This window comes from Hippopotamus amphibius, chromosome 3 (assembly GCF_030028045.1).
Source record: "Hippopotamus amphibius kiboko isolate mHipAmp2 chromosome 3, mHipAmp2.hap2, whole genome shotgun sequence".
Classification (NCBI taxonomy): domain Eukaryota; kingdom Metazoa; phylum Chordata; class Mammalia; order Artiodactyla; family Hippopotamidae; genus Hippopotamus; species Hippopotamus amphibius.
Window position 1 is genome coordinate 106510425 of NC_080188.1, and position 27381 is coordinate 106537805.

Genomic DNA, 27381 nt, shown 5'->3' on the forward strand with positions numbered 1-27381 from the left:
TCTAATATAATAAAAGAGTACAAATGAGATATTTATGTTAAAATTCTTGTTTGGCAAAAATTAATTTACAGATATTGGAAATAATAACAAGAGCAAAATAATTTTGGGCAGTTTCCCTTCTAAGAACAATACTACTCATTTCCTTTTGGCATTACAATTTGTTTATGAGGTAGTTACTATTATCTCTCAACTACAGAGGAAGAAAAAGAGGAGGGTCTTTCCAGGGCCCCTCACCTAGGAAGATATTATTTATCTGCATGTTTACTGTTGAACTGTAACTAAATTCATATTTTTTGTGAGTTCTAAGTCATTTGAATCATAGCTGCCATCTCTGCTATTAGTGCAATTTTATAGTAACTTAATAAAATTATAATAATAATCATTCTATTGGACAATAAACTTGTGTTAAACATAAAAGTAAGGTATCAAAAAATAAAACATTTGTTATTAATTTTCTCATTGCTTTGAGTCATGTTTAATGAACTAATGCAAACTAGCCTGTATCATGATATTGACTTCATAATAATTTAAAGAATCAGGTTATCAAGTGCTCTAACTTAAAAAAAAATAATACCTGTATGAACATGCCCCTTATAAGGCCAATTCTCCAATCATATTTCACCATTTGAACGTCTCTAAAATTTTTCACCATACACTGTGCTGTGACTTAATTTTGTCCTTCCATGTATGTATCCACATATATTCAGTCTGTTTGTATTTTTTCTCCTTCACTTATGCATATAATTCATTACTCCTATCATGTTATTTTGATGATGTCCAATGAATCTTATTTTATTAAAGAATTAAGAAAAAAGCTTTTTAATCCAATTATTTGAAAAAACAGTTCTATCAATATCTGTGGCTATCAAGATGTATAGAAATTCTATGGAAATTGGAAATTTGTAGCTTTGATTTTGATGGTAATAGAAAGAAAAAGCATACACTAGATCAAATCAGTGCCAGCATTTACTTCTGTTTTTACAATCCCATTGGATTCAACTAAGATTATATGGAGATGCTATAATGTCCCTGCCACTAACCTTTTCACTAGAGGGTCCATACTTCTCAGACATTGAAAAGTAGGCAAGACAGCCCACTTTCTTGACATAATCTCATCTTATGTCTATTATTTCAGCATAGTTATTAACAAGACCCCTCTTTTTATACTCTGTCTCAATTTGCACATTAAACTATATGGCAACCCTATTTATTACCAAAATAATTTTCAGTACTATATGAAGGGATTTCTACAGTTAAATTTTATATAATTATTAGTATTTTGAGATTTTTTAAGTGATTTCATTAAAATCACTTTAGAAACATTATAAATTTTATATAGTGATTATTTCTCACAAAAATCACATTTTTACTGTTTAGATCCTACATAATTAGTTTTTGCTTTTCAAATAGCTGCAGTGAATATGGGAAAACATGAGCTGAGTAGAAAATATGACTTTAAATTTCTGACACTCATTTTGTTGAGAATGCAGGGAGAATACCAATGTCATATGGACTCTTTAGGTCTGGGATGATCAATATGGCTATAGCTTATGTACATTTGGAGATTCATTCATGGAACTAAAATATAGGGAGATTGGAACGGTGACCTCCAGTTAGCCACCTATGAAAAAAGGAAAAAAAAAAATCAAAGTAAAGTGTAACAGAATTTCAACTAGGAAATGATGACTCAGATTGCTAGGGGAAGTTGTAAATAAGAAACATGGATTGGTAGAAAAAGAAGAAAGTGCTTCAACATAAATTTTAATATTATTGAAGTGATGCTAGTGTTTATGCTTATTTTTTCTAGAGCAAATTTCATTGTTTAGTAAACTAAAGTAAGCAAATATCACTTGAATGTGGTGTGTAATGAGGAGGGAAATTGCCTTTCAGATGATCTGCCTTCCAATCAAAAATGGTTTCTGGCACCACACTTTCCTCAAGGCATTCTTCATCTCTGTGTTTCTGAGAGTGTAAATGAGAGGGTTGAACATGGGCGCAATGATGGTGTAGAAAAGAGCAAACACTTTGTCTTCTGGAAGAGTTTCAACTGGTCTAGTATAGATGAAGAGGACAGGGACAAAGAACAAGACCACAACCATAATGTGGGAACAGCAAGTGGAAAGAGCTTTGCTGTGGCTCTCTGCAGGGTGAGCCTTGATGGTATATAATATCAAAATGTAAGACAGTATCATGACCACAAAGGCCACCAATCCCATCATGCCTGTATTGGCCACCACTAGGATCCCAACTCTGTAGGTGTCCATGCAGGCCAGTTTCAGCAAAGGATACACATCACAGAAATAGTGATTTATTTCATTGGGGCCACAGAAAGGTAGGTTAATGGTGAGGAGACACTGGACAAAGGAGCACAGAAATGCCCCAGCACAGCAAGCACTGACCATGGCATAGCACCTCTGCCTGCTCATGATGACAGTGTAGTGCAGGGGCTTACAGATGGCCACGCAGTGGTCATAGGCCATCACAGTGAGGATAGAGACTTTAGTCCCTCTGAAGAAGTGCATGGCAAAAAGCTGTGCCATGCAGCTAGTGTAAGAAATTATGTCACTTTCTGCCAGTGATTCAGTGACTAGCTTGGGTGTCACTGTTGAGGTATAACACAGATCTGAGAAAGCAAGGTAATTAAGGAAGAAATACATGGGTTGATCCTTTAGCTGACTGCATGTGATAGAAATCATTATGAGCAAGTTTCCCATCCAAATAGCTATGTAACAAAACAGGAATAGTAGAAAGCACAAATTTTTGATTTTCTTGTCCTGGGAAAGTCCCAACAGAATGAATTCAGTGACATTATTGGGATTTTCCATGGTCTAATGCAGTGAAGACTCAGTAGGTTTGCCTGAAAAAAAATGACAATTCAGCATGAGAAATACTGACTAAGGATGGTGTAAATCAGAGTGACTGTTGGAATAAATTCATTTATTAAATCACCTTCCTATACTATATATTTGAATAATTAATTTTAAACTTTGTATGAATAGCTTGCCATATAATTTATAAGGTTATTTTCTAGAGTGAAAGGGTACAGTATTAATAGGTACACTTTCTCAAGGATAAAAAAAGTTGCACAGTCATCGTATGTATGGGATGCAAAGTGAGCTTAGGAAAGATATGCTTTTTTTCCTGGAGTAGCTTGCTTGCTTGCTAGGTTCAAACAACCAGACTTAAATTGAAGCAAGTAAGGCGAGTTGTGCAATTGCAGAATAGAACACTGTCTTTATTTGAAATGTTGCTATTTTTATTGTGAAATTTGAATTTTTAAAATATTACACTGAAATATTATTATCTTGAGGTTATGGAGTTGCTTGCATGCAGGGCAAGTGCCTCATTTGCCTCACCGCTAGTCCTGATTCTGGAAAAAAACATTATATGTTTGCAAACATTAGAGAAAAATAAAGAACATACTATATCAGGTGAAGCCTAAGTGGCTGTGGCGTTACTTTTTTAAAAAATTTTATTTATTTATTTATTTATTTATTGGCTGCATTGGGTCTTTGTTGCTGCACGCAGGCTTTCTCTAGTTGTGGCCAGTGGGGGCTACTCTTCATCATGGTGGGCAGGCTTTGCAGTGGCTTCTCTTGTGGTGGACCACAGGCTCTAGGTGCACGGGCTTCAGTAGTTGTGGTGCGTGGGCTCAGTTGTGGTGGCTCGCAGGCTCTAAAGTGCAGGCTCAGTAGTTGTAGCACCCGACATTAGTTGCTCCATGGCATGTGGGATCTTCCCGGACCAGGGATCAAACCTGTGTCCCCTGAATTGGCAGGCGGATTCTCAACCACTGTGCCACCAGGGAAGCCCCTTGGCATTACTTTTGATTTAAATTGATGAAAAAAAAATAATTAAATACATAAAATTTGTCTAAAAGGCTAAGCTAGAACAATGATATAGGAGCAAATGGCATTTGTTTGATACAGATTGGACTTCAATCATTTTTTGTAATACTTTGTGTTGCACAAGTTGATAAATTATAATTTTACTGTTTTCTCTTATTATTTTTAGATGACAATTATTCCTTTTAGAAATAATGACAATTTCATAAATAATATATCCCAAGGAATATTTTTCAGAATGTCACATTTCTTAGTATTGCTATAATCAGAAAAATATATAAAAGTTATCTTTTTAAAATAGCTTTAGTTTAGATTGTAGATGATTTCATTTCCAATTAATTTGCCAATATGTTTCTATACTTATAAAGCATCTTTTTAGTCCAAGGATTTAAGTTCATTTTGATACTTTGCTTATACAGCCCTTGAAGAAAAACTTACAGAAAAAAAAAAAAAAAAAAACAAAAAAACTACAAGTAGAAAAATTCCATTACTTCATAGGCAGGCTCTCTCTGTCTCCCTCATGTTAACCAGATGCTATACTAACAAAACAGTCAAATAATTCTATAATTTACTGGTTCCCTCATTTCCTTTGAGTGCTTCTCCTTGACAGCCTGCAACTTAATACTGGGTACGGAAAGACTTCATAATCATGATACTTAAAATTATAACTTACATTTCTAACACCTCCATATTATTTTGAATTTCCTTTGTTAATATTAGAGTTACTGATTTTGTATTTACAAGGTTCTCAATTTCATATTTATATGATTTAAAGAGAAAGCTTGATGTCATAAACTACAAAGACTGACTTTAGTGCTAACACAAATTCATTAGTTATGACTATAGCCAAGTTTCATCACCTTCTCTTCACCCCTCTTTCTCTCATATGTTAACTAAAATGGTAAAACTTGCTCTCTTTATAATACATGGGGCTTTTCAAAGGTTCAGATCAACTGAATGAAATAAGACCTTCAAAATATTGATGGTAAAAAAAAGAAATAAACAACTTATTTCTTTATTCAACAAATATTTTTTGAGTTCCTACCACATAACAGGCACCATTCCAGGCAGTGGTAATAGACTTTAAACCTAGATATAAAAGGTCCTGACATGTATGGTGATCACATTTAGAAAAAAAAAATCAGAAGGAAAATGGAATTTCATTTAAATTTAGTTTCAAACATAAATATTAAATAAAAGTTCTCTACTTCTACAAAGATTCACACAATAAGTACATGAAATACAGATGAAGAAACTAAAACTGGCAATTCCTAAGTTTTGCAATCATCTTATCTTCCTTAACTCTGCAAAAAGCCTATCAAAATCTTGGAAGGTATGACCCACATGCTTATTGTAGGAAACATTAGCCCCAGTAGACTCTCTCAAACAGGAGCAATGATATTTCCATGTAGTCAGAGAAATAGTCAGCTGAGAAACTTTTTTTTTTTAACTGACTTTGCTCTACTAATTCATATGCCATTGGATATGGCCCTTTCCTAAACTCTAAGTTTCTTATTTTTTAAAATGTAAGAATTATACCATTTTTTTCAAGATCTCTTAATACTGTTAATTATTGGTTTCTTGAATTTTTTAAAACTATGTTTTAAGGATGTACAGGACCACAGACTATTTTTCCCCACCCTTATTTACACCTATTAGATAATTTAGGTACCTGTTGGGGGTCATACTTCAGCTTCCCTCCTGCTCTGAGTCCTTTCCCATTCCTGATGGTGAAGTGTGACATAATAGCACCCAGGCTAGCTTCCTTTAGTTTGGCAGAGATATTGCAACTCTGTTTTAGCAGTGCCTTGTCCCTTCGTAATTCATTCAGTATACCTTGATGGATTAAACTCAAAATGTTGCATACACCCATATTCGAATGCCACTCTTAGCTCTTTAAACCTACAGGAATCTTTATCTCCTTCCTTCCTAAAACACTTCCAATTATCTCATTATTGACACTTAATTTAAGGATTTGAATAAGACTTACATTACCTAAGCCAGTTGTTTAAACAAGCACCTGTTGTGCCATGTATTCTTCATGCCCTTGATAATTGGACATCACAATCACTGATCAACTTTGGATTCAGACAAAAGGCCAGGCTAGAGACCTAGCCATATGATGTGGGGTAAGATAATTAACTTTCCTGCCAACCAATTTCTCCCTTTTTAATGTGAGCATTTCTAATATAAATATTCCATGGTTGTGCAGGTTGAAATAGCATTATTTTTATTTTCTGTATTACTGTTCATCCCGTTCTCATTCTTCCTCATCAAATTTGCTGTACATTGACATCCAGGATCCTCTGACATTAACGTTTTCTGTAATTGTAACATTCTGTGCTTAACTATTTACTGTATACCTATTATACAGAGTAGCAAAGGAAGCAGGATGCCCACTGGTACATTCCCTTAATTTATTTTAATTTGTGCCTCTCTCTCTCTTATTTTTTTCTCCCCTGCCTAAAATGTAAGCTACTCACTTTATTTAGATTCAATTATTTTTACTTTTCTAGAATATACCACATATATGGCACACATGATATCATTTCTTTATGAATTTCCCCAAATCAAACCAAAAGCAAAAAAGTCTGCTTCATTTTGACACTAATTATTCATTGTATTGTGCTTAAGTAATGCAAAGTGACTATATAAAACATTTGCAAAACTTGAAGAAATAAGGGAAATAGACTTTAATTTCAGCATATTTATAGATAAAATTTTAATGCAGGTTTTAAATATAAAAATTTAATTTTTTGTATTTGAAAGTAATTTTGATTTACTATAGTTGATTGGACTTTTACTTACCAGGTGATTAGCTCATTAGATAAATTCCTTTATCTCTGAGTAAAAAAGTGGCATTCCATGTTTTGAATTCAGTCAGAATCGTAACTTCATTGGCAAAGATTACTGAATTTTATCATGAAACCAGCTTACGTGAATCCTCCTTCTAGGACTTTCCTGTTTTCTGTATAGAAACAAGTATTCTCTCCTGATTTTTGAGACTGAAGTCAAGTAAAATCATTGCTGGCATTTATGTTGAATAGTTCTTTTGTTTTCTACCACAAAGTTGTATATCCACTGTGGTTCTGGGGATGTAAATGTACATATAAGCTTTTTGTTTAATTTCCAGGTGATGTTTAGATTATCTGGGAGATTATAACCCCAAACCCCCCTCTCACTTTTTCTAAGGGATGAGACAGCTCCCAAAGGAAAAGTTGGCCAATTTATAGCTGGAAGTAATTTACTTCCTCTCAAGTCCTTAAAATAGTTATGCAACATTTCATCATCCCTTATACTCCAAGGTGTTTGAGTACAAACCTAGAACACATTTTTATTCAATGTTGAGACTGTAAAACATGTCCTTTATGTTGAAACAAAATCTGAGGAAACACTAGGGAATAAGGTTTGAACAGAGGTAAGGTTAGAAAATACCAAAGAAGCCAAAGGCCAGGGAAATCAGAACCAAGTTTTGAAGTTTTGTTTACTACAGAATAAACTGTTTTGAAAGTGAATGGAAAACTTCCTGTGTGCTATTTCAAATCTAAAGGCCCTTCCCACCCCACTAATACCCACTAGTTGCATTGGTATATACTTTTATATTTAAATCTGTTTAAAATATATACTTATTGCTGAAGATAATTGCATTGTCATCAGATGAGGTGGTCAAAGTAATGTGGACTTGAAGAAAATTAATTTATAGCACAACATGTGATATTTAAAAAAGTAACCTCTGAGTGCTTAAATGGAATGTGTGCTCTAGAGTCTCTGGTTCAAGTGAGCTTTACCTGTCCATGAGATTTCATCGAATCTATAAACTTCTATCTCCTTACAAGCTTAGCATTTTTGTAAGTTCCTAGTGTATTGAAATGTCACCAATATTATTGACATTTTTCTTCTGTTAATTTTTTGACACCAATACAAATACTATCTTTCTTTTGATTAGTACTTGCCAGTCAATCTTTATTCTTCTTTTTAATCATTCAGCATCTTTATTGTCTAGGTATAGCTCTTTAAAACATATTACTATATTTAAAATTCTACTCTGATAGTCACTGTCTTTTAACTCAATAATTTACATCAATTTTGATTACTCATGTATCTGGATTCATTTCTGTGGTTCTATATCTATTTTCTATTTGTTAATATGTTTTTTTTAAATCTATAGTCTTTTCTTATAAGAGAAGTTTTATTTTTTTCTCATTCCCCCCCCCCCCAAATCTTGGAAATTTTCATTTTTGTCACTGCTGTAGAAATTTGTCACATGTATGATCCTATTTATTATTGACAAACAGAATTTTTTTTTCTCCAGTTTCTGTGGCAGTCCATACAGTTTAAAGGGCATAACCCCCATTGATATTGCCACTGGTTTAGGTCCTGGGGTTGGTAGTAGACATTGTAAAAGAAGTTCAGAGAATAAAGCAAAGAAGGGTTCAAATTGCTATGAACAGCAATTGATGATAGATCAGTAAGTTCCAAGAAATGAACTACTTTATTTCAGTAAGAATGATGGGATTCTGAAGTGATTGACCTCCAAGTGAAAGCACTTTAGTGCTAGAGACAATGTGGTCCAAGTCAATCTTATATTGGTCCCAATGGGAAGAGACACCCACTCTATGTTTATTTCCACAGTTCCTAAATGCATAACTAAAATAGACATTCTTGGTGACAGAATCCTTGCATTGGCTTTCTGACTCTTACTATACCCAAGTATAAGCCAATGGAATATTTTCTCTACCAGTATAGTGCACCCAAAATAATCCTGTATCTTTGATGGGCATGCACATATCAAAAATACCATAAAAAACATGAAAGATAAAAGGGACAATTTCTATTACACATTCTTCTCAATTTACTTGTTTAGCCTGAAGTTAGATATATCTTGGACACTGACAATGTGTATTTATAAATTACTTAACTGATGACTTCAACTGTACCTCCTATTTTGGGTTCAGTAATTTGACTGAGAAGAAAATTTGTGTCAGTGTCTGAGAATCCAGGGCTCTGAGTCATAAGAGTATAGACACTCCAAAGCAAAGGACAAGGTGGTAAATCTACCACCACAAAGAAGCTCAGTGCTTGAAGAGCCTTTTGAATTTAGGAGACAACAGATAAAACATTTAAATTTAATGCTCTGACATGTTCACTGAGTAAATGAAAATGCTGCCAGTGTTGAGGGAGATTCAATTCAAGAGAAAGATTTACATGTACAGGCTGCTGTGAAAATCACTTTTCCATTTGTGTCTTACAGCCCAGAAGACCAAATAGAGATGTTATATGGAACTTAAGTAAAGCCCAGATAGGAGTATTATACTCCAGATACCCACAATTTTGGAGCAAAACATCATATTTTTCTGTATTCACCTTTTGAGAAATTGATCCTGATTGGATATTAAGGCCTAGTAGAGATTATAAAGTTAATCACTGGGCACCAAATGAATGTAATATGGGAACTGATCATCATGATAGAGATTTTGTCTTATTTGCCAAGTTTGGAAGTGATTAGCAGCAATACACCATCAAGTCATAATGATACCTAAGAAGTAAGGTTTGAACAGGTCTGGCACACTCAAGAAATGTTTTAAGTTCATCAGTACCATTTTTAGATTCCGTATATGTGAGTTAGCATACAATATCTGTCTTTCTCTTTCTGACTTACTTCACTCTGTATGACAGATTGTAGTTCTATCCACCTCATTACATATAGCTCCATCTCATCCCTTTTTATAGCTGAGTAATATTCCATTGTATATATATGCCACTGATGAACTCAGTGACAAGAACAGGGAAGCAGATACAGGGAATGGACTGGAGAACTCGAGGTATGGGAGGGGGCGGGGGGTGAAGGGGAAACTGAGAAGAAGCGGGAGAGTAGTACAGACATATATATACTACCAACTGTAAAATAGTCAGTGGGAAGTTGTTGTATAACAAAGGGAGTCCAACTCGAGGATGGAAGATGCCTTAGAGGACTGGGGCAGGGAGGGTGGGGGGGAATCGAGGGGGGGGCGTCAAGGAAGGGAGGGAATATGGGGATATGTGTATAAAAACAGTTGATTGAACCTGGTGTACCCCCCAAAAAAATAAAATAAAATAATAATATATATAAAAAAAAAAAAAAAAAAAAAAAAAAAGAAATAAAAGTTAGTCCTGCACACGAAAAAAAAAAAAAAAAAAAAAAAAAAAAAAAAAAAAAAAGAAATGTTTTAAGAATGTCATGTGGCATGGCCAAAAAATAAAAAAAAATAAAAAATAATAGTAATGAAATATTCATGAAACCCTGACAAATTGTCTCCTTTCCCTCAGTCAACACCTGTGGCCTTATGGGGAGCTGGCTGAGGTGGAAATCCATGATGGCATCTATTTTCTTTTAATTCTATAAGAAAATTTGGCATTGACCAAACATGGAATGTTATAGATTTAAAACCTCAAAAACGAATGTCCCCAAAAAGTTAGAGTTTAAGGAAATCTTGTCAGTTATCAAAATCTCAAGCAATGCATTTGAATGTCTACTTTGTATAGACCGAGAGATATCTAGATCTATATAAGTCTATTCCAATTCATGGCATTTGCTAATGGTTTCACTAGATGTTTAAGAATTTAGGAAGCATTAGTTAGAACATGTGAAAAAGTGATATATGGATAAACCTGATGGGCAAAATGAGAACATATCTGATTCATATAAATGCTCATCAAATGGTGTACCCTTCAGGGATGAAGTTTGTGACTGCTTCAACCAATACAATCCAGCAGAAGTAAACTTATGTGACTTCCAAAGCTAGTTATTAAAAATATGCACTTTCATCTTGTTCTCTTGGAGTCTTCACTCTTGAAACCCATCTTCCATATTGTACAGAAACCCAAACTAGTCCACATAGAAAGATCACATGCACAGGACAGATACAGATTTTTATGATCAATAGTTCAGCTGAGGCCCCAGCTCATAGTAGCATCAACTACCAGACATGTAATTCCAGATGGAGCTAAATGATTTCAGCTACCAGTTAGTGAACTTTTGAATTTTCTAAGATGCGACCTCAGACATCACAGAACATAGACAAGCCATTTTCACTTTGCCTAAATTCCTGATCCACAGAGTCCATGTGCAAAAAATGTTGCCGTTTTATACCATTAAGCTTGGAGTTGTTTGTTACACAGCCATTTATAACTACAAATATTTGGAACTCGGTAGTAGCGGAACCCAGATGGGGCCTTCAGAGAAGCAATTAAGTTAAAATGAGGCCATTAGGGTAGACTGTATTTCAATCTAATTGGTTCCATTATAAGAAGATAAAATGTGTACACCCAGGAGAGGCACCAGGGACATGCCTGCACAGAGAAAAACCATGTGAAAACATAGAAGGTAGCCATCTGCAAGCCAAGGAGAAAGACCTCCAGAGACATTAAACATGCAGACACCAAGATCTTGGACACCCAGACGCCAGAGCTCACAAGATATACATTTCTGTTGTTTGAGCCACACAATCTGTGGTATTTTGTAATGATAACCCTAGGGAACTAATACATAGATTCAGTATAATGAAAGATGACCTAATGAACATTTGAAGTGGCAAATTCAGAGACAACACCCTGAAAATCTGAAGTTATATCCTTAAAGATGTTTTTACCAATATAAAATGCTATGTTTCTTCTATAATAAATAGCCATAATAAAAAGCTATGGAAATCAAAGGATGCAAATGTTGTTGGGAAAATGGTACCAGTAGAGTTGCTCAATACAGGGTTGTAACAAACCTTTGATTTGTAAAATGTGCAACATCTGCAAAGGGAAATAAAATGAGGTGTGCTTGCATAAGTAAGCTAGAGATGATTTAAAGTATATTGGAAGATGTGCATAGGTTATATGAAAATACTATGACATTTTAAATGAGGGATTTCTGTATCTGCAGATCTCATTATCCTCAGGGGATTCTGGAACCAATCCCCCACAGGTAGTGAGGGTTGACTTTATAGAAATTAACTAAAATTTCATGATCCCAATCTCAGAAACAAGGACTATTTTAGCACTGCATATTTTTTCATATATTTAATTGCATACTATTTTTTATTTTTTTTCTAATATAGCAACAGGGTATTGAGTATTAATTTTACAATCTATTCTTAGTGTTACAGATTATTCAAGAAGGGTTGAAACCTGAACTAGAAGAGAAACTAACATTAAAATTAACATTGTCCAGAATGCTTAGGATTTGTATTTCCTTTTGGGGAGGGAAAAAAATGAGACTATGTTTGTAGCACCATCTTGTTTAGTGAAAACATATAGATGTTATTGTTTTTTTATAAGGAGGTTCAAATGTAATATAGAAGAGTGTTTATAAACACTAGCCAAAGGAGTTAAATGTTTCATTCATTTAACTCTTATCCTCAGTTCAAAATTCCCCTTTAAATGCTCTCCTCTGAGATACTGGGAGTAAAATCTAACTATACTTTCCCTCTACTATATGGTTTCCTACTAGTTTCTGTCAATAAGAACACACTAGAATAAGATTGGCATCAAAAGGAGAGAATTAGAGAATCAGCTGTATGATACTAGAGAATTTACACTTCAATAATTAAAGATGCTTATTCAATATTCAATTTTGGTCTGATATTTTAAGGACTAACAAAATTATTTTACTCAAATCTAGTAAATAAGAATAAAATTTATGTACATTTCCTACCATTCTCCTATAAAATTCAGCATTTCAGAAGTAAAAAAAAAAACCCTTTCTTTTGGAGTGGCCTGATAATATTGGACCATTAGATCTCTTTCACATTCTTAAAACATATCATCAGCATTCCAGTGGCTCATAAATATATCTTTTTAAAAAAGGAAGAAAGAAAAGATTTTATGCACATTCAAAATAAAATGTCGAATCAAGGAGGACTTGAGACAAGTATGTGAATAGAATAGAGGAAAAATGAACTTGAAAACATAAATTAAAATTGCTCAACCAGGAGAGGTCTGAGAAAATGCTGAGATATCTCTAACTGGCTTTTGGAATTATTGTAAGCTCTTTGTAATCATTCCATATTATTTCTAGGGCTCATTATATTTCTAGACCTAAAGTGACATTCTGAAATATTTTTCATGCAGGTTACTTCCCTTCCAAAAGCAATTGATGATATCACACTTTCCTCACAGCATTCTTCATCTCCAAGTTTCTCAGTGTAAAGATCAAAGAGTTGAACATGGGAGCAATGATGGTGTAGAAAAGAGCAACCAATTTGTCTTCTGGAAAAGTTTCAGCTGGTCTAATGTAGATGAAGAGGACAGGCACAAAGAACAAGTCCACAACTGTTTTGTGAGAACTGCAAGTGGAAAGAGCTTTGGTGCGACTCTCTGCAGGGTAATCCCTGATGGTGTGTAATATCAGAAAATAAGACACCATCAATATCACAAAAGTCACCAAAGCAATCAAACCTGAATTAAAAACCACCAGCAGACCAATTCCATACATATCGGTGCAAGCCAATTTCAGCAAAGCATACACATCACAGATGTAGTGATAAATCTCATTAGGGCCACAGAATAGTAAAAAGATGGTGAGAAGAAACTGACTGGCAGAGTGTATAAGTCCCCCAGTGCAACAAACTATGATGATTGCACTGCACTTTTGTCTGCTCATGATGATGGTGTAATGCAAGTGCTTGCAAATGGCCATGTAGTGGTCATAGGCCATTCCTGTGAGGATAAAGATCTCAATGCCTCTGAGGAAGTGACAGATAAAAAGCTGTGTCATGCAGTTATTATAGGAAATGGTCTTCCTTTCTGCTAGTAAATCAGTCATTAGTTCGGGCATCACTGTCGATGTGTAGCAAAGCTTGGAGAGGTAATTAAGGAAGAAATACATGGGTTGGTCAATGAGAGGACTGCATGTGATAGAAATCATAATGAGCAAATTTCCCATCCAAATAGCAATGTAGCAAAATAAAAATAAGACAAAGCAGAGGATTTCAATATTCTTGTTTTGAGATAGTCCGAAGAGAATAATCACAGTGACATTATTTCTATTTTCCATAGTCCAGTGCAGTAAAAATGCACAACAGTCCCCTGAAAAGACAGAAAAGAGCAATGAGCAGAGAATTTATAAATTAACTGGCGACTCTATTTAGACACTGTGGTAAGTGGGTCACCTTCAAAATAAAACATTTCTTTGCGATGGAGCTTTAAAATAAATTAATTTATTTCTATGGTGTAATTTTAAGATTTAGAATGAGCTTATAGAGTTGCTATTGAAAAGTAGGGTTTCATGCCTCCAATGACATCATGTAAATATTTCCTTAACTTGTAAAAACAAAAAGACTAATTTTTAAATAATATTTAAAACACTGGTTTGGTAAACTCAAAGTAACAACTTGTTCATTTGAATAGACATGAGCAAAATCATTATTTTAATTATGGGCGTGGAAATAAACAACCACCTGAATTCTTTTCCCTCCCCAACATTAAACAAGAAAATTTTGGTTTATATATAAAGAAATTACCTCTGAAGAAACTAAGATGTTACAAAACTTAAGCAAGTTCAACTGTTCTGTCTCCATTTCATGCAATATTAATTTTCCTTCTAAATAAATATGGTTTTACTTTCTAACCAAACCATTTTTCTAAATATGTGTTTAAATCTCCAATTTTCTCAATGCTCAAGGCCACAGATGTTGCTTTATTTGCCTTCTTGGTAATCTTCTCTTTTCATTAACTTCCCCATATTCTTGTAGTCTACCTTATAAACTACTACGTAGATTTCTGGCTTCTCAAATTTAGAGTGGGAGAAGATCTCTACTTTTTATTTTTGACTCAGTCATCAATTTGTAGTGTGAACACCTAACTACATTTCCTTCAACACTTTTTTGATCTAAAACATAGAAAATAGTTTCTCTCCTAAAAAACTGGAGAGTTACGAGATTCAAATTTTAAAATACATCGAAACTTTGAAAAAAGTAAAACACTATGCAAATGAAAACATATTCAGTTCAGTGTAATGTATGTATCAAAGTAATAATAACTAACAGAGGTAAAAATTATTTGAGGCTTTTCTGATAAAGTATATGTAGAACATCTAACTAGTATTTAGCAAACCAGAGCTTGAAACCAGAGTTTTCAGAATCCAGAGCCTGATTTCATACATAAAAAGAATCAAAGCGACAGAATAAATTTAATGTTAAAACCCCACTTTTTCCCCAATTACCTAATTGTTTCATGTAAAACTGATAACCTAGAAAGTTATTGTCCTTGAACATTTCAGTCATTCTAATTTTGATATGCAGATTAACAAAATTAGATAATAAATTAAGCCAAATTCTCTATCAAAATATAGGTAATACTCAAGCAAAACCACAAACACAAACTTTTGCTCTCTTATGTACATAACCCATTTATAAAGAGGGAAGAAGTTATGCTGACAGACATGCACAGAATGCACTGAATCTCCTCCTGCTCTCACACAGACACAAATTATGCCTCTGAAAGAACATGGTTAGTAAAAAGAGCCTGTACTGCATTCTCCGGTGTGATTCTTCACTCACTTTAGAAACTCATATTCACTTGTTCTAGGGTGCCCATCTTTAAAATGATGAATATAGTCCTGGGGATTTATAAGATGTGCTTCAGGTAAGATTTCCCCAAAGAAGACATGCAGATGGTTAACAAACACAAGAAAATATTCTCAACAAACATCACTAATCATTCAGAAATGCAAGTCAAAGCCAAAATGAGGTATCACCTAACACCTCTCAGAATCATCAAAACATCTAGAAACAATAAATGGTGGAGAGGGTGTGCAGAAAAGGGAACTCTCCTGCACTGTTGGTGGGAATGTAAGTTGGTACAGCCACTATGGAAAACAGTTTGGAGGTCCTTCAAAAACTAAAAATGGAACTACCATATGACCCAGCAATCCTACTACTGGGCATATACCCAGAGAAAACCATAATCCAGAAAGAAACATGTACCATAATGTTCACTGCAGCACTATTTACAATAGCCAGGACATGGAAGCAATCTAAATGTACATCAACAGATGAATGGATAAAGAAGATGTGGCACATATATACAAGGGAATATTACTCAGCCATAAAAAGGAATGAAATGGAGCTATATGTAATGAGGTGGATAGACCTAGAGACGGTCATACAGAGCAAAGTAAGCCAGAAAGAGAAAAACAAATACCATATGCTAACTCATATATATGGAATATAAAAAAAAAAAAATGTACTGATGAACCCAGTGACAGGGCAAGAATAAAGATGCAGATGAAGAGAATGGACTGGAGGACATGGGGTTGGGGGAGGGGTGAAGGGGAAGCTGGGATGAAGTGAGACAGTAGCATAGACATATATACACTACCAAGTGTAAAATAGATAGCTAGTGGGAAGTTGCTGTATAATAAAGTGAGATCAACTCGATGATGGGTGATGCCTTAGAAGGCCAGGACAAGGAAGGTGGGAGGGAGTCATGAGAGGGAAGGGATATGAGGATATATGTATAAATACAGCTGATTCACTTTGGTGTACCTCAGAAACTGGTACAATAGTGTAAAGCAATTATATTCCAATAAAGAGCTTAAACAAAAAGAGGTTTTTCATAACCCTTGGACTCTCTACTCTTGTTCAAGGTAAAGCCTCAGAAAACATTAAACCAAATGAAATGAAATTGTGTGGGTTTATATTTTGGCTTTGCTAAGAATAAGCATATTGACTCAATATGTTATTTAACTATTCCAACAGTAGTCTAATAATTCTTGTATTAGCTTACAATTTAAGCATTCTCATGTGTCCAACATCCTTCTAAGTATTGTGTAAACAAACGTTTTAATCATCTCAATAACTCTAATAAATAAAAATTAGTAGTAAACCTATTTTACAAAAGGGAAAATTGAGTATTAGAGAAATTAAAAATTAGCCTAGAGACTTCCCTGGTGGTCCAGTGGTTAAGACTCTGTGCTTTCACTGCAGGAGGCACAGGTTCCACCCCTGGTTGGGGAACTAAGATCCCACATGCCTTCAGGCACAGCAAAAAAAAAAAAAAAAAAAAAAAAAAAAAGCCCCAAACCATACACCTAATAAGTGGTAGAGTCAAGATCTAAAACAGCATATATCTTACTTAGCAATACACTTAGCCAAATGTTATGCACTTACCATAGTTCTTCATACATAATGCATCCTCAGTAAACATTTACTATTATTACTTGGAAAAGAGAGTTTCAGTGACCCCAATATGTCAAATTTTAAGCTATGCCAAAGGAAACCTTGTACATCCTTAATTCATATAATCTTAAATTTCTCAAGGACAGAAAGACCATCTAACATTCTGCTTGGAAGTATTAAGAAGTGCTTGTACACATTTAATTTTGAATTCTCGCCACCTCTCCATGTTCAGTTGTAAGTTCTTGGCATGTGCTGTTTTTCTTAGATTGTCATGTCACCAGCAGATGAGCAGCTTGCTGGTAAGTGCACCTATCCCCCAGTGCTGTTGTGAGAGTCAATTAGATAAGATGTATGAATCACCCAATACAGTAGGGGCTCAATAAATAATTATTTCCAATTATTTTATATTTGTTTTATCTCTGGCCAAATAAGAGCTACCATTTCCTTAACTCAGTAATCAGTAAATGTTTGCTGAATGATTAAAGTGAATAAATTCAATGTTTTAAAATAGTGTATAAACCAAGTATTCAATCATTGAAATCATCACCATCACAATACTACAGGCAGCAAGGGCAGATAGCATAGTAAATAGGCATAAAGTGAACAGACGCTTGAATTTTGGGATATTTGCATTTGATTTTCTAGGGACTTGACTAGGGTCTTTGGTTAACTTAATTCCTGAGCCAACTTTTTTTAAATTTTTTATTTTATTTTTTTTGGTTACAATGGGGGAACAGGGATCATGATAGTGGTTACTGCAGGGATCTTATGGGTCTTATTTTTCTTTTGGATTTGTTTTTTCTCAGTTTCTTGGTAACCTGTGAATCACTTGCTTTCATAATCAATACTTTGCTAACTTTCTACCAAAAGTTCTAATAGTATTTTCTTCTTATTTGAAACTTCCAATTCAGCAAAGCATCACTTCCCTGCCTCTGTCTGACTCTCCCTCTAGAATGTCATAGCACTCTCAAAAGGAACTCCTTGAATTTGTTGCTATCCTCATCTCAAAAAAAAAGAGTCTATAAAATTCAGAGATGATGCCTATACTTGACTTTAACTGTAAATATCTGTTATCTACACAGTGAAGAGAAAATATATTCAGCTATTACACATTCAAGCAGGGTAATGGAAAGGAGGAGAAATAATTCACCACACATGTTCTATCAATTTCAGTATTGCCATTCTTTCCTCATTGAAATTCTGGTCATTCACCTGCTGTTCAGAGTATTTCATTTCAGCATCTTGAATTCACATTTCAATCAGCATGATTTATTAGCCATTCATAGAAAAAAAAAAGCCTTGTGTCAGTTTAGAGACCCTAATACCTGTCACTCAACCAGCTTTCACACAATGATATGTCATATCTTCCAGAGGAACAGTTTGAAGAAAGCGGAAAATGTGAACATGCACGAGTCAAATCACAGTCTATATTTTCATCCCCAAAGTTATTCCTAGAGATGTTCAGACTCGGATAATTAAACATTTAATGAAGTATACATTCTAAAACTTCATATATTTTATTCTAGAACATTGACTGTTCCTTGCAAGTTGTTCAGATTTATGTTCCTGAATCATGAGCTCACCAGGTGGATTTCCTTTAGATCCAAGTTATCATATCCATTGAAGTTAAGATCCGATCTGGATTATAAATAGTATGTGAGCCACAATTAACTTTGTGTGTGGTTTAGGAAGCTTAGCCATTAGACATCCTCCTGGGCCCTAGTGACTGAATTCCCCTGTGCTTTACTCAAAGAGTCTTGTGGTAAAGGCAAACTTGTGGGGCTTTTGCCTCAAGGGACTTATTCTTTCCATAACCTCTGTAACCTGACTGAGGGAGAGAGGGCAGCCCTGGACCTTATGGCAGCTAACGGTTTTCATCTCGCTTCAAAGTGTCTTTATTGCCTTCTCTGAGAGAGTTAGAATTAGTTTTAGTTTATTTCCAAGTATTAGTTTCCTGAGAAATTATAAACTAATAAACCCTGGTATTATTTTTTATGAATTTAGAAATTTTCCAAAAAATAAAGTGAAAAAAATTGTAGTTGAACATGTTTTAATTTTTTCCCAAGACATTATTATTTCCAAATGGCTTTCTTTCCACTTTTCTTCTTTCACATGTTTCCAAAGATTAAGCTGCCTTCCACTGTGCTATGAGAACAAAAGAGATAATAGCAAATGCATATTGAGTGTTTACCATGTGTCATATACTAAGGGTTATCTTTTCAGCTTCACAAGGACCCAATGAGATAGGGACTAAGTGTCCCTGATTTTACCTATGAGTAAATTCAGTAACAGATAAGATATTTACTTTGTCTAATGTTGCCAGATATTGGTTGGCAAACTGGTCACTATATAGGGATGGTGAGGAGAGGCTGAAGAAAGAGGCAGACCACTCCAGATTGGTAGGTTGTAGTTTTGACATGCCAGGGAACTCAGATGTAGGCTTGTCATGGATGGCTGCAAGACACACAGATCTCTGCACCCTCATGCCAGAAACTTAAAGTTCATTTATAAGCCTTACCTGGGTTCAGTCACATATTCAGTCCAGATGGTCTCAACAACACCTTGCTCTCCAAGGCTGCATCCCTGAAAATTTCTCCAGCTATGGGAACAGAGAGTGGAACGTACACCCAAAGATGGGAGAGGGAGTGAGAAGCCTCTGTTTGTCCAGGGTCCAGCTCACTGTTCAAACAGCAGTCATGTCCTCTTGATGAACTCCTCCAACACCAGGCAAGGAGGACATTCCAATAAAAGTCAGGGAATAACTAGTTATAGGGGAAGTAAACATGGAGGACAGAAAGGACATATGACTGATTTTAGAGATGATAATTGTGCTCTATTTCTTGATTCTAATGGAGAGTACAAGGTTAGTTCAAACATACTTCACTCTCTCTCTGTCTCTCTTTTTTTTTTGCAAGTTTCTTTATGTGTTACATTTCATAATTAATGTATGAAAAAATATGTAAGATGGCCTTAAAACCATATCCAAGGCACTGAAGTTACCCAGGGCAGAGAGTTAAGTTTGATTTGCCTTCAAAGAATTAATTTGAAAGCAAGTCTAGGTATTTTGTTTGTCCAGTCTTTTTTCTACATTCTTAAGGAAACCTTTTTTTTTCTTAACTTTATTGAGGAATAATTGACAAATATCATTGTATATATTTAAAGCTTACAACTTGATGATTTTATATACATATACATTGTGGAATTATTAGCAAGATTAAGACAATTAACACATGTGAAGTGAGAGAGTAGCATTGACATATATATATATATACTACTAAATGCAAAATAGATGGCTAGTGGGAAGCTGCTACATAGCACAGGGAGATCAACTCGATGCTTGGTGATGACCTAGAGGGGTGGGATGGGAAGGATGGGAGGGAGACTCAATAGGGAAGGGATATGGGGATATATGTATACATATAGCTCATTCACTTCATTGTACAGCAGAAACTAACACAACATTGTAAAGCAATAATACTCCAATAAAGATCTGAAAAAAATAAAGACAACACATCCATCACCTCACATAGTTAACCACTTGTTTGTGTGTGGTGAGAATGCTTAAGATCTACTCTCAGCAACTTTCAAGTATAAAAACGCAGCATATTACTAATTATAGTTACCATGTTGTGCATTAGATCCTCATAACTTATGTGTATTATAATCGAAATGCATGCCTTCTGACCTAGATCACCCATTTGAAACCTTTTGAAGACATTATGACACTTTTCTTTCCTATGCCTCCTTTGGCCAAGGTCGTATTTTCATAATTATTTCTATTATTGATATAGAAGAACTTCCAGGAGATCCCCTCTGAGCTTTCCCCACTCTGTTCTTGAAGGCATTCTCAAGGCTCTGCTCTGCACACACTGCTCCTGGATCTTTTTGTCTTACTTCCTTACCCAGAAAGAACATTTACTCCTGTGGATTATCTAAGCTCCAAAGTGGAAATTACCAAATATGTCTTGCTATGATGGCTTTTCAATAAATTATCAATTTAAAAATATTATATAAAGGATATTAGCTGCTTAGCGAAATGTAAACACAGTTAATATATGTAAAGTGTATACACATGGAAAAACACAATCAGTTCACACTGTTTACACATTTTTTCTAACTACTTTTTCAGTCATCATAGTATCACTAACTTTTGAGAAAGGAATAAAAACAAAGAAAAAATACAATCACTCTCCTTCCATTTCCAGTGATATATTTGACATTTTAGAATATTTTACTATGATCATCAATCTTTCTTTTTTTACATATGTAAACACCATGTGTTTTATAATTTCATATTATTAATTGCACTTCCCTCAATTTTATTAATTAATATAATATTGTTCCTTTAATAAATTCTTTATTAAAATAATTTGCCCAATAAAATTTCAGTTTCTTTGGTAATACACTCAAAAAATTTAATAAAGATGCTTTGCAAATTGTATTTTGAGTTCAGTAGTACATTGGTTGATTAAAAGGGCACCACATATGCTGGGAAAATTGGACAGCAACATGTAAAAGAATGAAATTAGAACACTTCCTAACACCATACACAAAAATAAACTCCAAATGGATTAAAGACCTACATGTAAGGCCAGACTCTATAAAACTCCTAGAGGAAAACATAGGCAGAACACTCTTTGACATACATCAAAGCAACATCCTTTTTGACCCACCTCCTAGAATCATGGAAATAAAATCAAGAATAAGCGAATGGGACCTCATGAAACTTAAAAACTTTTGCACAGCAAAAGAAACCATAAACAAGACTAAAAGGCAACCCTCAGAATGGGAAAAAATAATTGCCTACGAAACAACGGACAAAGGATTAACCTCCAAAATATACAAGCAGCTCATGCAGCTTCATACCAAAAAAGCAAATAACCCAATCCACAAATGGGCAGAAGACCTAAATAGACATTTCTCCAAAGAAGACATTCAGATGGCCAACAAACACATGAAAAGATGCTCAACATCACTCATCATCAGAGAAATGCAAGTCAAAGCCACAATGAGGTATCACCTCACACCAATCAGAATGGCCATCATCACAAAGTCTGGAAACCACAAATGTTGGAGAGGGTGTGGAGAAAAGGGAACTCTCCTGCACTGTTGGTGGGACTGTAAGTTGGTACAGCCACTATGGAAAACAATTTGGAGGTTCCTTAAAAAACTACAAATAGAACTACCATATGATCCAGTCATCCCACTCCTGGGAATATACCCAAAGAAAACCATAATCCCAAAATAAACTTGTACCATAATGTTTATTGCAGCACTCTTTACAATAGCCAGGACATGGAAGCAACCGAAATGCCCATCAACAAATGAATGGATACAGAAGATGTGGTATATATATACAATGGAATATTACTCAGCTATAAAAAGGGATGAGATGGAGCTATATGTAATGAGGTGGATAGAACTACAATCTGTCATACATAGTGAAGTAAGTCAGAAAGAGAAGGACAAATATTGTATGCTAACTCACATATACGGAATCTAAAAATGGCACTAATGAACTCAGTGACAAGAACAAGGATGCAGATACAGAGAATGGACTGGAGAACTCGAGGTATGGGAGGGGGCAGGGGGTGAAGGGGAAACTGAGATGAAGCGAGAGAGTAGCACAGACATATATATATACTACCAACTGTAAAATAGTCAGTGGGAAGTTGTTGTATAACAAAGGGAGTCCAACTCGAGGATGGAAGATGCCTTAGAGGACTGAGGCAGGGAGGGTGGTGGGGACTCGAGGGGGGGGCGTCAAGGAAGGGAGGGAATATGGGGATATGTGTATAAAAACAGTTGATTGAACCTGGTGTACCCCCAAAAAAATAAAATAAAAAAAATAATCAACTAACTTTATTCTATAATAGAAAAATATTAGTATTTTTCTTTAAAAACAGACTTGTTTTCCAAAAAATGTATATCCTTCTGCACAATATAATTAGCAAAACTTTTTTAAGGAAATAAAAATATTGTATTTTTCTCCTTAAAAAAAAAAAAAAAAAGGGCACCACATAGAAACAGAAAAGGATCAGAAGTTTTCTTACCAATAGGGCAATGTAAAAAGAACACAGCAAAATACTTGCATAATTAGATAATAAATAATATATTTTTCTTGCTCACATCATCAGTCAAAATGGAAATTAAAGGCTTCTTTGGGACTGGTTTCATTAGGAAAGTCTTAATAGCTGTAGTAGAATTTCAGGGGTCAATATGACATAAGTAGGCTATGACTTAAAAATGATAAGTGAGTTAATATTGTCATAAAGAAGAGCAGGAGGAAAGATGCAGAAGGGGAAGCATCTGCTCTGGATAAATACTGTTGTGATGTGTTAGTACAAAACGTAGCTGGGTTGATCACAAATGTATTTTGGATAGGCAGAATTTGGACAGACTCTGGGTAATTATGAAGGTTAACTAAACATGCTTCTTCTTAGCTGTCTATCTTATATAGCTAAACCTCAATTGCAGTAGTTTGAGAGAATCTATTATGAACTATTTCTTCTCTAATTAACATGTCTTCTCTGTAGATTCCTTTTTCCAAGAAGATTTAAAAAAGAAAGCATCATCAATACAGAGTCATATCAAGAACAAAATATGAAATTAGTTAAATCACTTCTTTTTTTTTTAATTTTATGAGGGTGAAGTTGATTTACAGTGTTGCATTAGGTTCAGGTGTATAGCATAGTGATTGTTATACATATACATATATTCATTCTTTTTCAGGTTTTTTTCCCATATAGGTTATTACAGAATATTAAGTAGAGATCCCTGTGATATAAGTCCTTGTTGGTTATCTACTTTATACATAGATCCCAAACTCCTAATTTATCCCTCCCCTGCCAAATTTCCCCTTTGGTAACTGTAAGTTTGTTTCAGAAATCTGTGAGACTGCTTCTGTTTTGTAAATATGTTCATTTGTATCATTTTTTAAATTATATTTCACATATGAGTGATATAATATGATATTTCTCTTTCTGATTTACTTCACTTAATCTGATAAACTCTAGGTCCATCCATGTTGCTGCAGATGACATTATTTGGTTCTTTTTATGGCTGAGTAATATTCCATTGAATATATGTACCACATCTTCTATATCCATTCATCTGCGATGGACAATCAGGTTGCTTCCATGCCTTGGCTATTATAAATAGTGCTGCTGTGAACATTGGGGGGGGGGGGGGAGGGTCTAACCCAGCTCAATATCCGTTGTCCAATCTGTTATTTATGTAATTCTTCCTAACATCAGTTTGCTACAAATTGCCTCTCATATCCGTTTCTATCTCTTTCCTTCCCCTTTATTTTGTATTAAAGTTGAAAATATTTGCTTGAATATCTACTGCATTTCAGATTTATAAATAATCTTCATGATTTTTAAATAACTCCCTGGTTTATATTACAGTGCTTTCCACCTTCTTATAATTGTTCCTTTTCATAGAGATACTGTTTATTTACATCCTCTTTATGATACAAAAATATTTTTCACATTTTTTCTTTATTTTTTTAAATCACAAGTAGTTGTGATTTTGTTACTCTTATTTTTCTCTGACCTTAAGAGGAGAGAAAAATATTGATACATACAAAAGAATTATGCTAAAGGAAACTTTTATATATTTTAAAATTTCACTTGGCACCAGCACTATACCCTGTCCACATGGATGGAAATTGAATTTATTTCTCACTCATACATATGAGGACAAGCCGATGTGTGCAGCTTCTTCCCAAATTCAGTCTTGTGGTCACTCAACAAACTGAGCTCTACTGGAAAGGGATAAGATCTATTAGTTTTCTCATTCTGTCTTTCCATGTTCTCAGTATATGTGATGTAATAAATAAATTCTATAACAGAAATATAAACAGTCACTTTGTCCCTCCCTTTGACATCTTAAGAGAGATGGAGAGGGGAGTGCTACAGCTCCCAGAGGACAGATATGATCATCCTCCTTTTCTTTAAACTTTAAACCAAATGATCTATGTGCACTTTTTTATTGTATAATTTTTTTCAGAGTGCCATCATATAAAATTTAGCTGAATATTCTATGAGGAAATAAAGTCAATAGTAAAATATGCATTTGTTTTAATTTCTGAAAAACATTTTTAATCTATTCCATTTTTACAAAATGCCAAAAAGTTATCTAGTCTCCATATACAACCTTCACATGCAAATTATTTTTAAAATTCACAGTCAGCCTCAGAATTGCCTACTCTATATGATATAGCAACCGTCCTTATAGGCTAATATAGTTTTAATCCACAACATCCCTACCAAATCTTAAGGTCACCAATGAAATTGTCACTTTACTCATATTCTGCAGTTCATCATCTTTGACATTTGTAAAGTGAACAATTTGGTTTCAATAATCTCAAAGTTAATAGCACTCTCTGATTCCGAGTTCACTTTTAACCAGCATAAAGTTTTTAGCATATCAAGTAGGAGAAATCAATTATGTTTTTCTTCTGAAAATATCTTTTGACACCAAATCTTTCTCATGGCCTTTTTCATCTCTGTATTTCTCAGGGTGTAGATTAAGGGATTGAACATTGAAAAAATGATGGTGTAAAATAGAGAAAATATTCTGTCCTCAGGGAAAATGGTAGGGGGTCTGAGGTAGGTGAAGATGGAAGGCCCAAAAAATAAGATAACCACAGTGATGTGAGACCCACACGTAGACAAGGCTCTGTGCCTTCCTTCAGCTGAGTGATTTCTTAAGGTGAAAAATATAATGACATAAGACCCAAACAAGAGAACAAAGGTTACTAAGGCAACCATTCCTGAATTGGCAACCACCAGGACACCAGTGATGTAGGTATCAGTACAGGCAACTTTCAGCAAAGGAAAAATATCACAATAATAGTGATCAATTCCATTGGGACCACAGAAGGGCAAATTGATTACCATAGAGAATTGAGAAAAGGAATGCACAGCCCCACCAGCCCAAGCAGCCAAGACGAGGAGATTGCACCTTGCCCTGTTCATGATAACCATGTAGTGGAGAGGCTTGCAGATGGCAACACAGCAGTCAAAGGCCATGACTGTAAGGATGCAGATTTCAATCATTCCTAAGAAGTGCAAGGAAAAGACCTGTAACATGCAATTACCATAAGAGATGGTTTTCCTTCCCAGGAGCAGGTCACTGATTAGTTTAGGTGTCACACAGGAGGTATAGCAGATGTCCATAGAAGATAAGTGGCTGAGGAAATAGCACATTGGTTGGTGAAAAAGGACACTGCATCAGATGGAGACAAGGATTAGAAGGTTTCCCACCAAGATGGCAACATAACAAAATAAGAAGAGCACAAGGCAAAATATTTGTATGTTCTGGTTATAGGAAAATCCCAAGAAAATAAATTCTGAGATGTTCTGACTTTCCATATATTGTATGCTATGCACAAAAAATTGAGCATCTGAAAAAATATATAAATCTGGATGAAAACCTTTACAAAATAATTACAACCATATAAAAGCTACTAACAAGTCATGAAAACTAATTTAACAAGTTACAGAAGCTGGTGTGTAAATTGATGATATTATATTTTTTCTGAGGAATCATAGCTCATTTCTTTAGTATTTTTAAATTGTTTTTCAAATATTCTGTTACACTGATAGTAATAAAAACAAATTTTATTAAGTTCTGGAAATATAATTTTTTTTACAGATATTCCTCTGCTTCTGATGGTTCAAGTTATGATTTTAGATTTTACAAATATGAAAACAGTAAGCATCTAGTAGAAACCATACTTGAGTTTTGAATTTTGATCTTTTCCCTGGCCTAGCTACATCTAATATGATACTTTCTCATGATGCTGGGCCTGAGCAGTGAGTTACAGTGGCTCCCAGTCAACCCGGAGGTTGCACAGGTAAAGAACCCATACACTTACAGCCATCCTGTATCCCAACAAACATTCTATTTTTCACTTTTAGTACAGTATTCAATGTTACATGAGGTATTCACCACTTTACTAAAAGGTAACTTTTGTATTAGATTATTTTGCCTAACTGCAGGCTGATACAAGTATCCTGAGCCCATTTAAGGTATGCTGCACTAAACTATGATGTCTAGTAAGTTAGGTGTTTTGAGTTCATTTTCAACTTACATTTTCAGGTTATGATGATTTTATTGGGATGTATTCCCATTGCAAGTGAAGGAAGATCTGAACCATTTCCCAGAGATAAATTCTACTATCATTATAACATTTAGATAACTGTGTTATTAATGCCATTTAATGCAGGATTTTTTTTTTTACTTATAATTTTCAAATGTGTCCTTTAGAAAAGGTAGCATTTTAGATAATGCTACCATCCCCAGTATGGTATGGAACACCCTCCTTGGTTATCTATAGTCATATGATGAAGGAATGCAGTGCAATAAAAAACTAATTGCCT

At 34.6% G+C, this 27381-nt stretch overlaps 2 protein-coding genes and 1 pseudogene across 2 annotated transcripts; all 3 read right to left on the reverse strand.

Moving 5' to 3' along the window:
• Window positions 1-1886: 1886 nt before the first annotated feature.
• Window positions 1887-2825, reverse strand: LOC130848550 (olfactory receptor 4P4-like). Its single transcript, XM_057727011.1, has one exon. It carries the CDS (start codon window positions 2823-2825, stop codon window positions 1887-1889), a length of 939 nt encoding a protein of 312 aa, XP_057582994.1.
• A 10147-nt stretch (window positions 2826-12972) lies between these two features.
• On the reverse strand, window positions 12973-13866 carry LOC130850391 (olfactory receptor 4P4-like). The gene has a single exon (XM_057729910.1). It carries the CDS (start codon window positions 13864-13866, stop codon window positions 12973-12975), a length of 894 nt encoding a protein of 297 aa, XP_057585893.1.
• Window positions 13867-25437: 11571 nt separating this feature from the next.
• On the reverse strand, window positions 25438-26370 carry LOC130850149 (olfactory receptor 4P4-like; annotated as a pseudogene).
• Between the last annotated feature and the right edge of the window lie 1011 nt (window positions 26371-27381).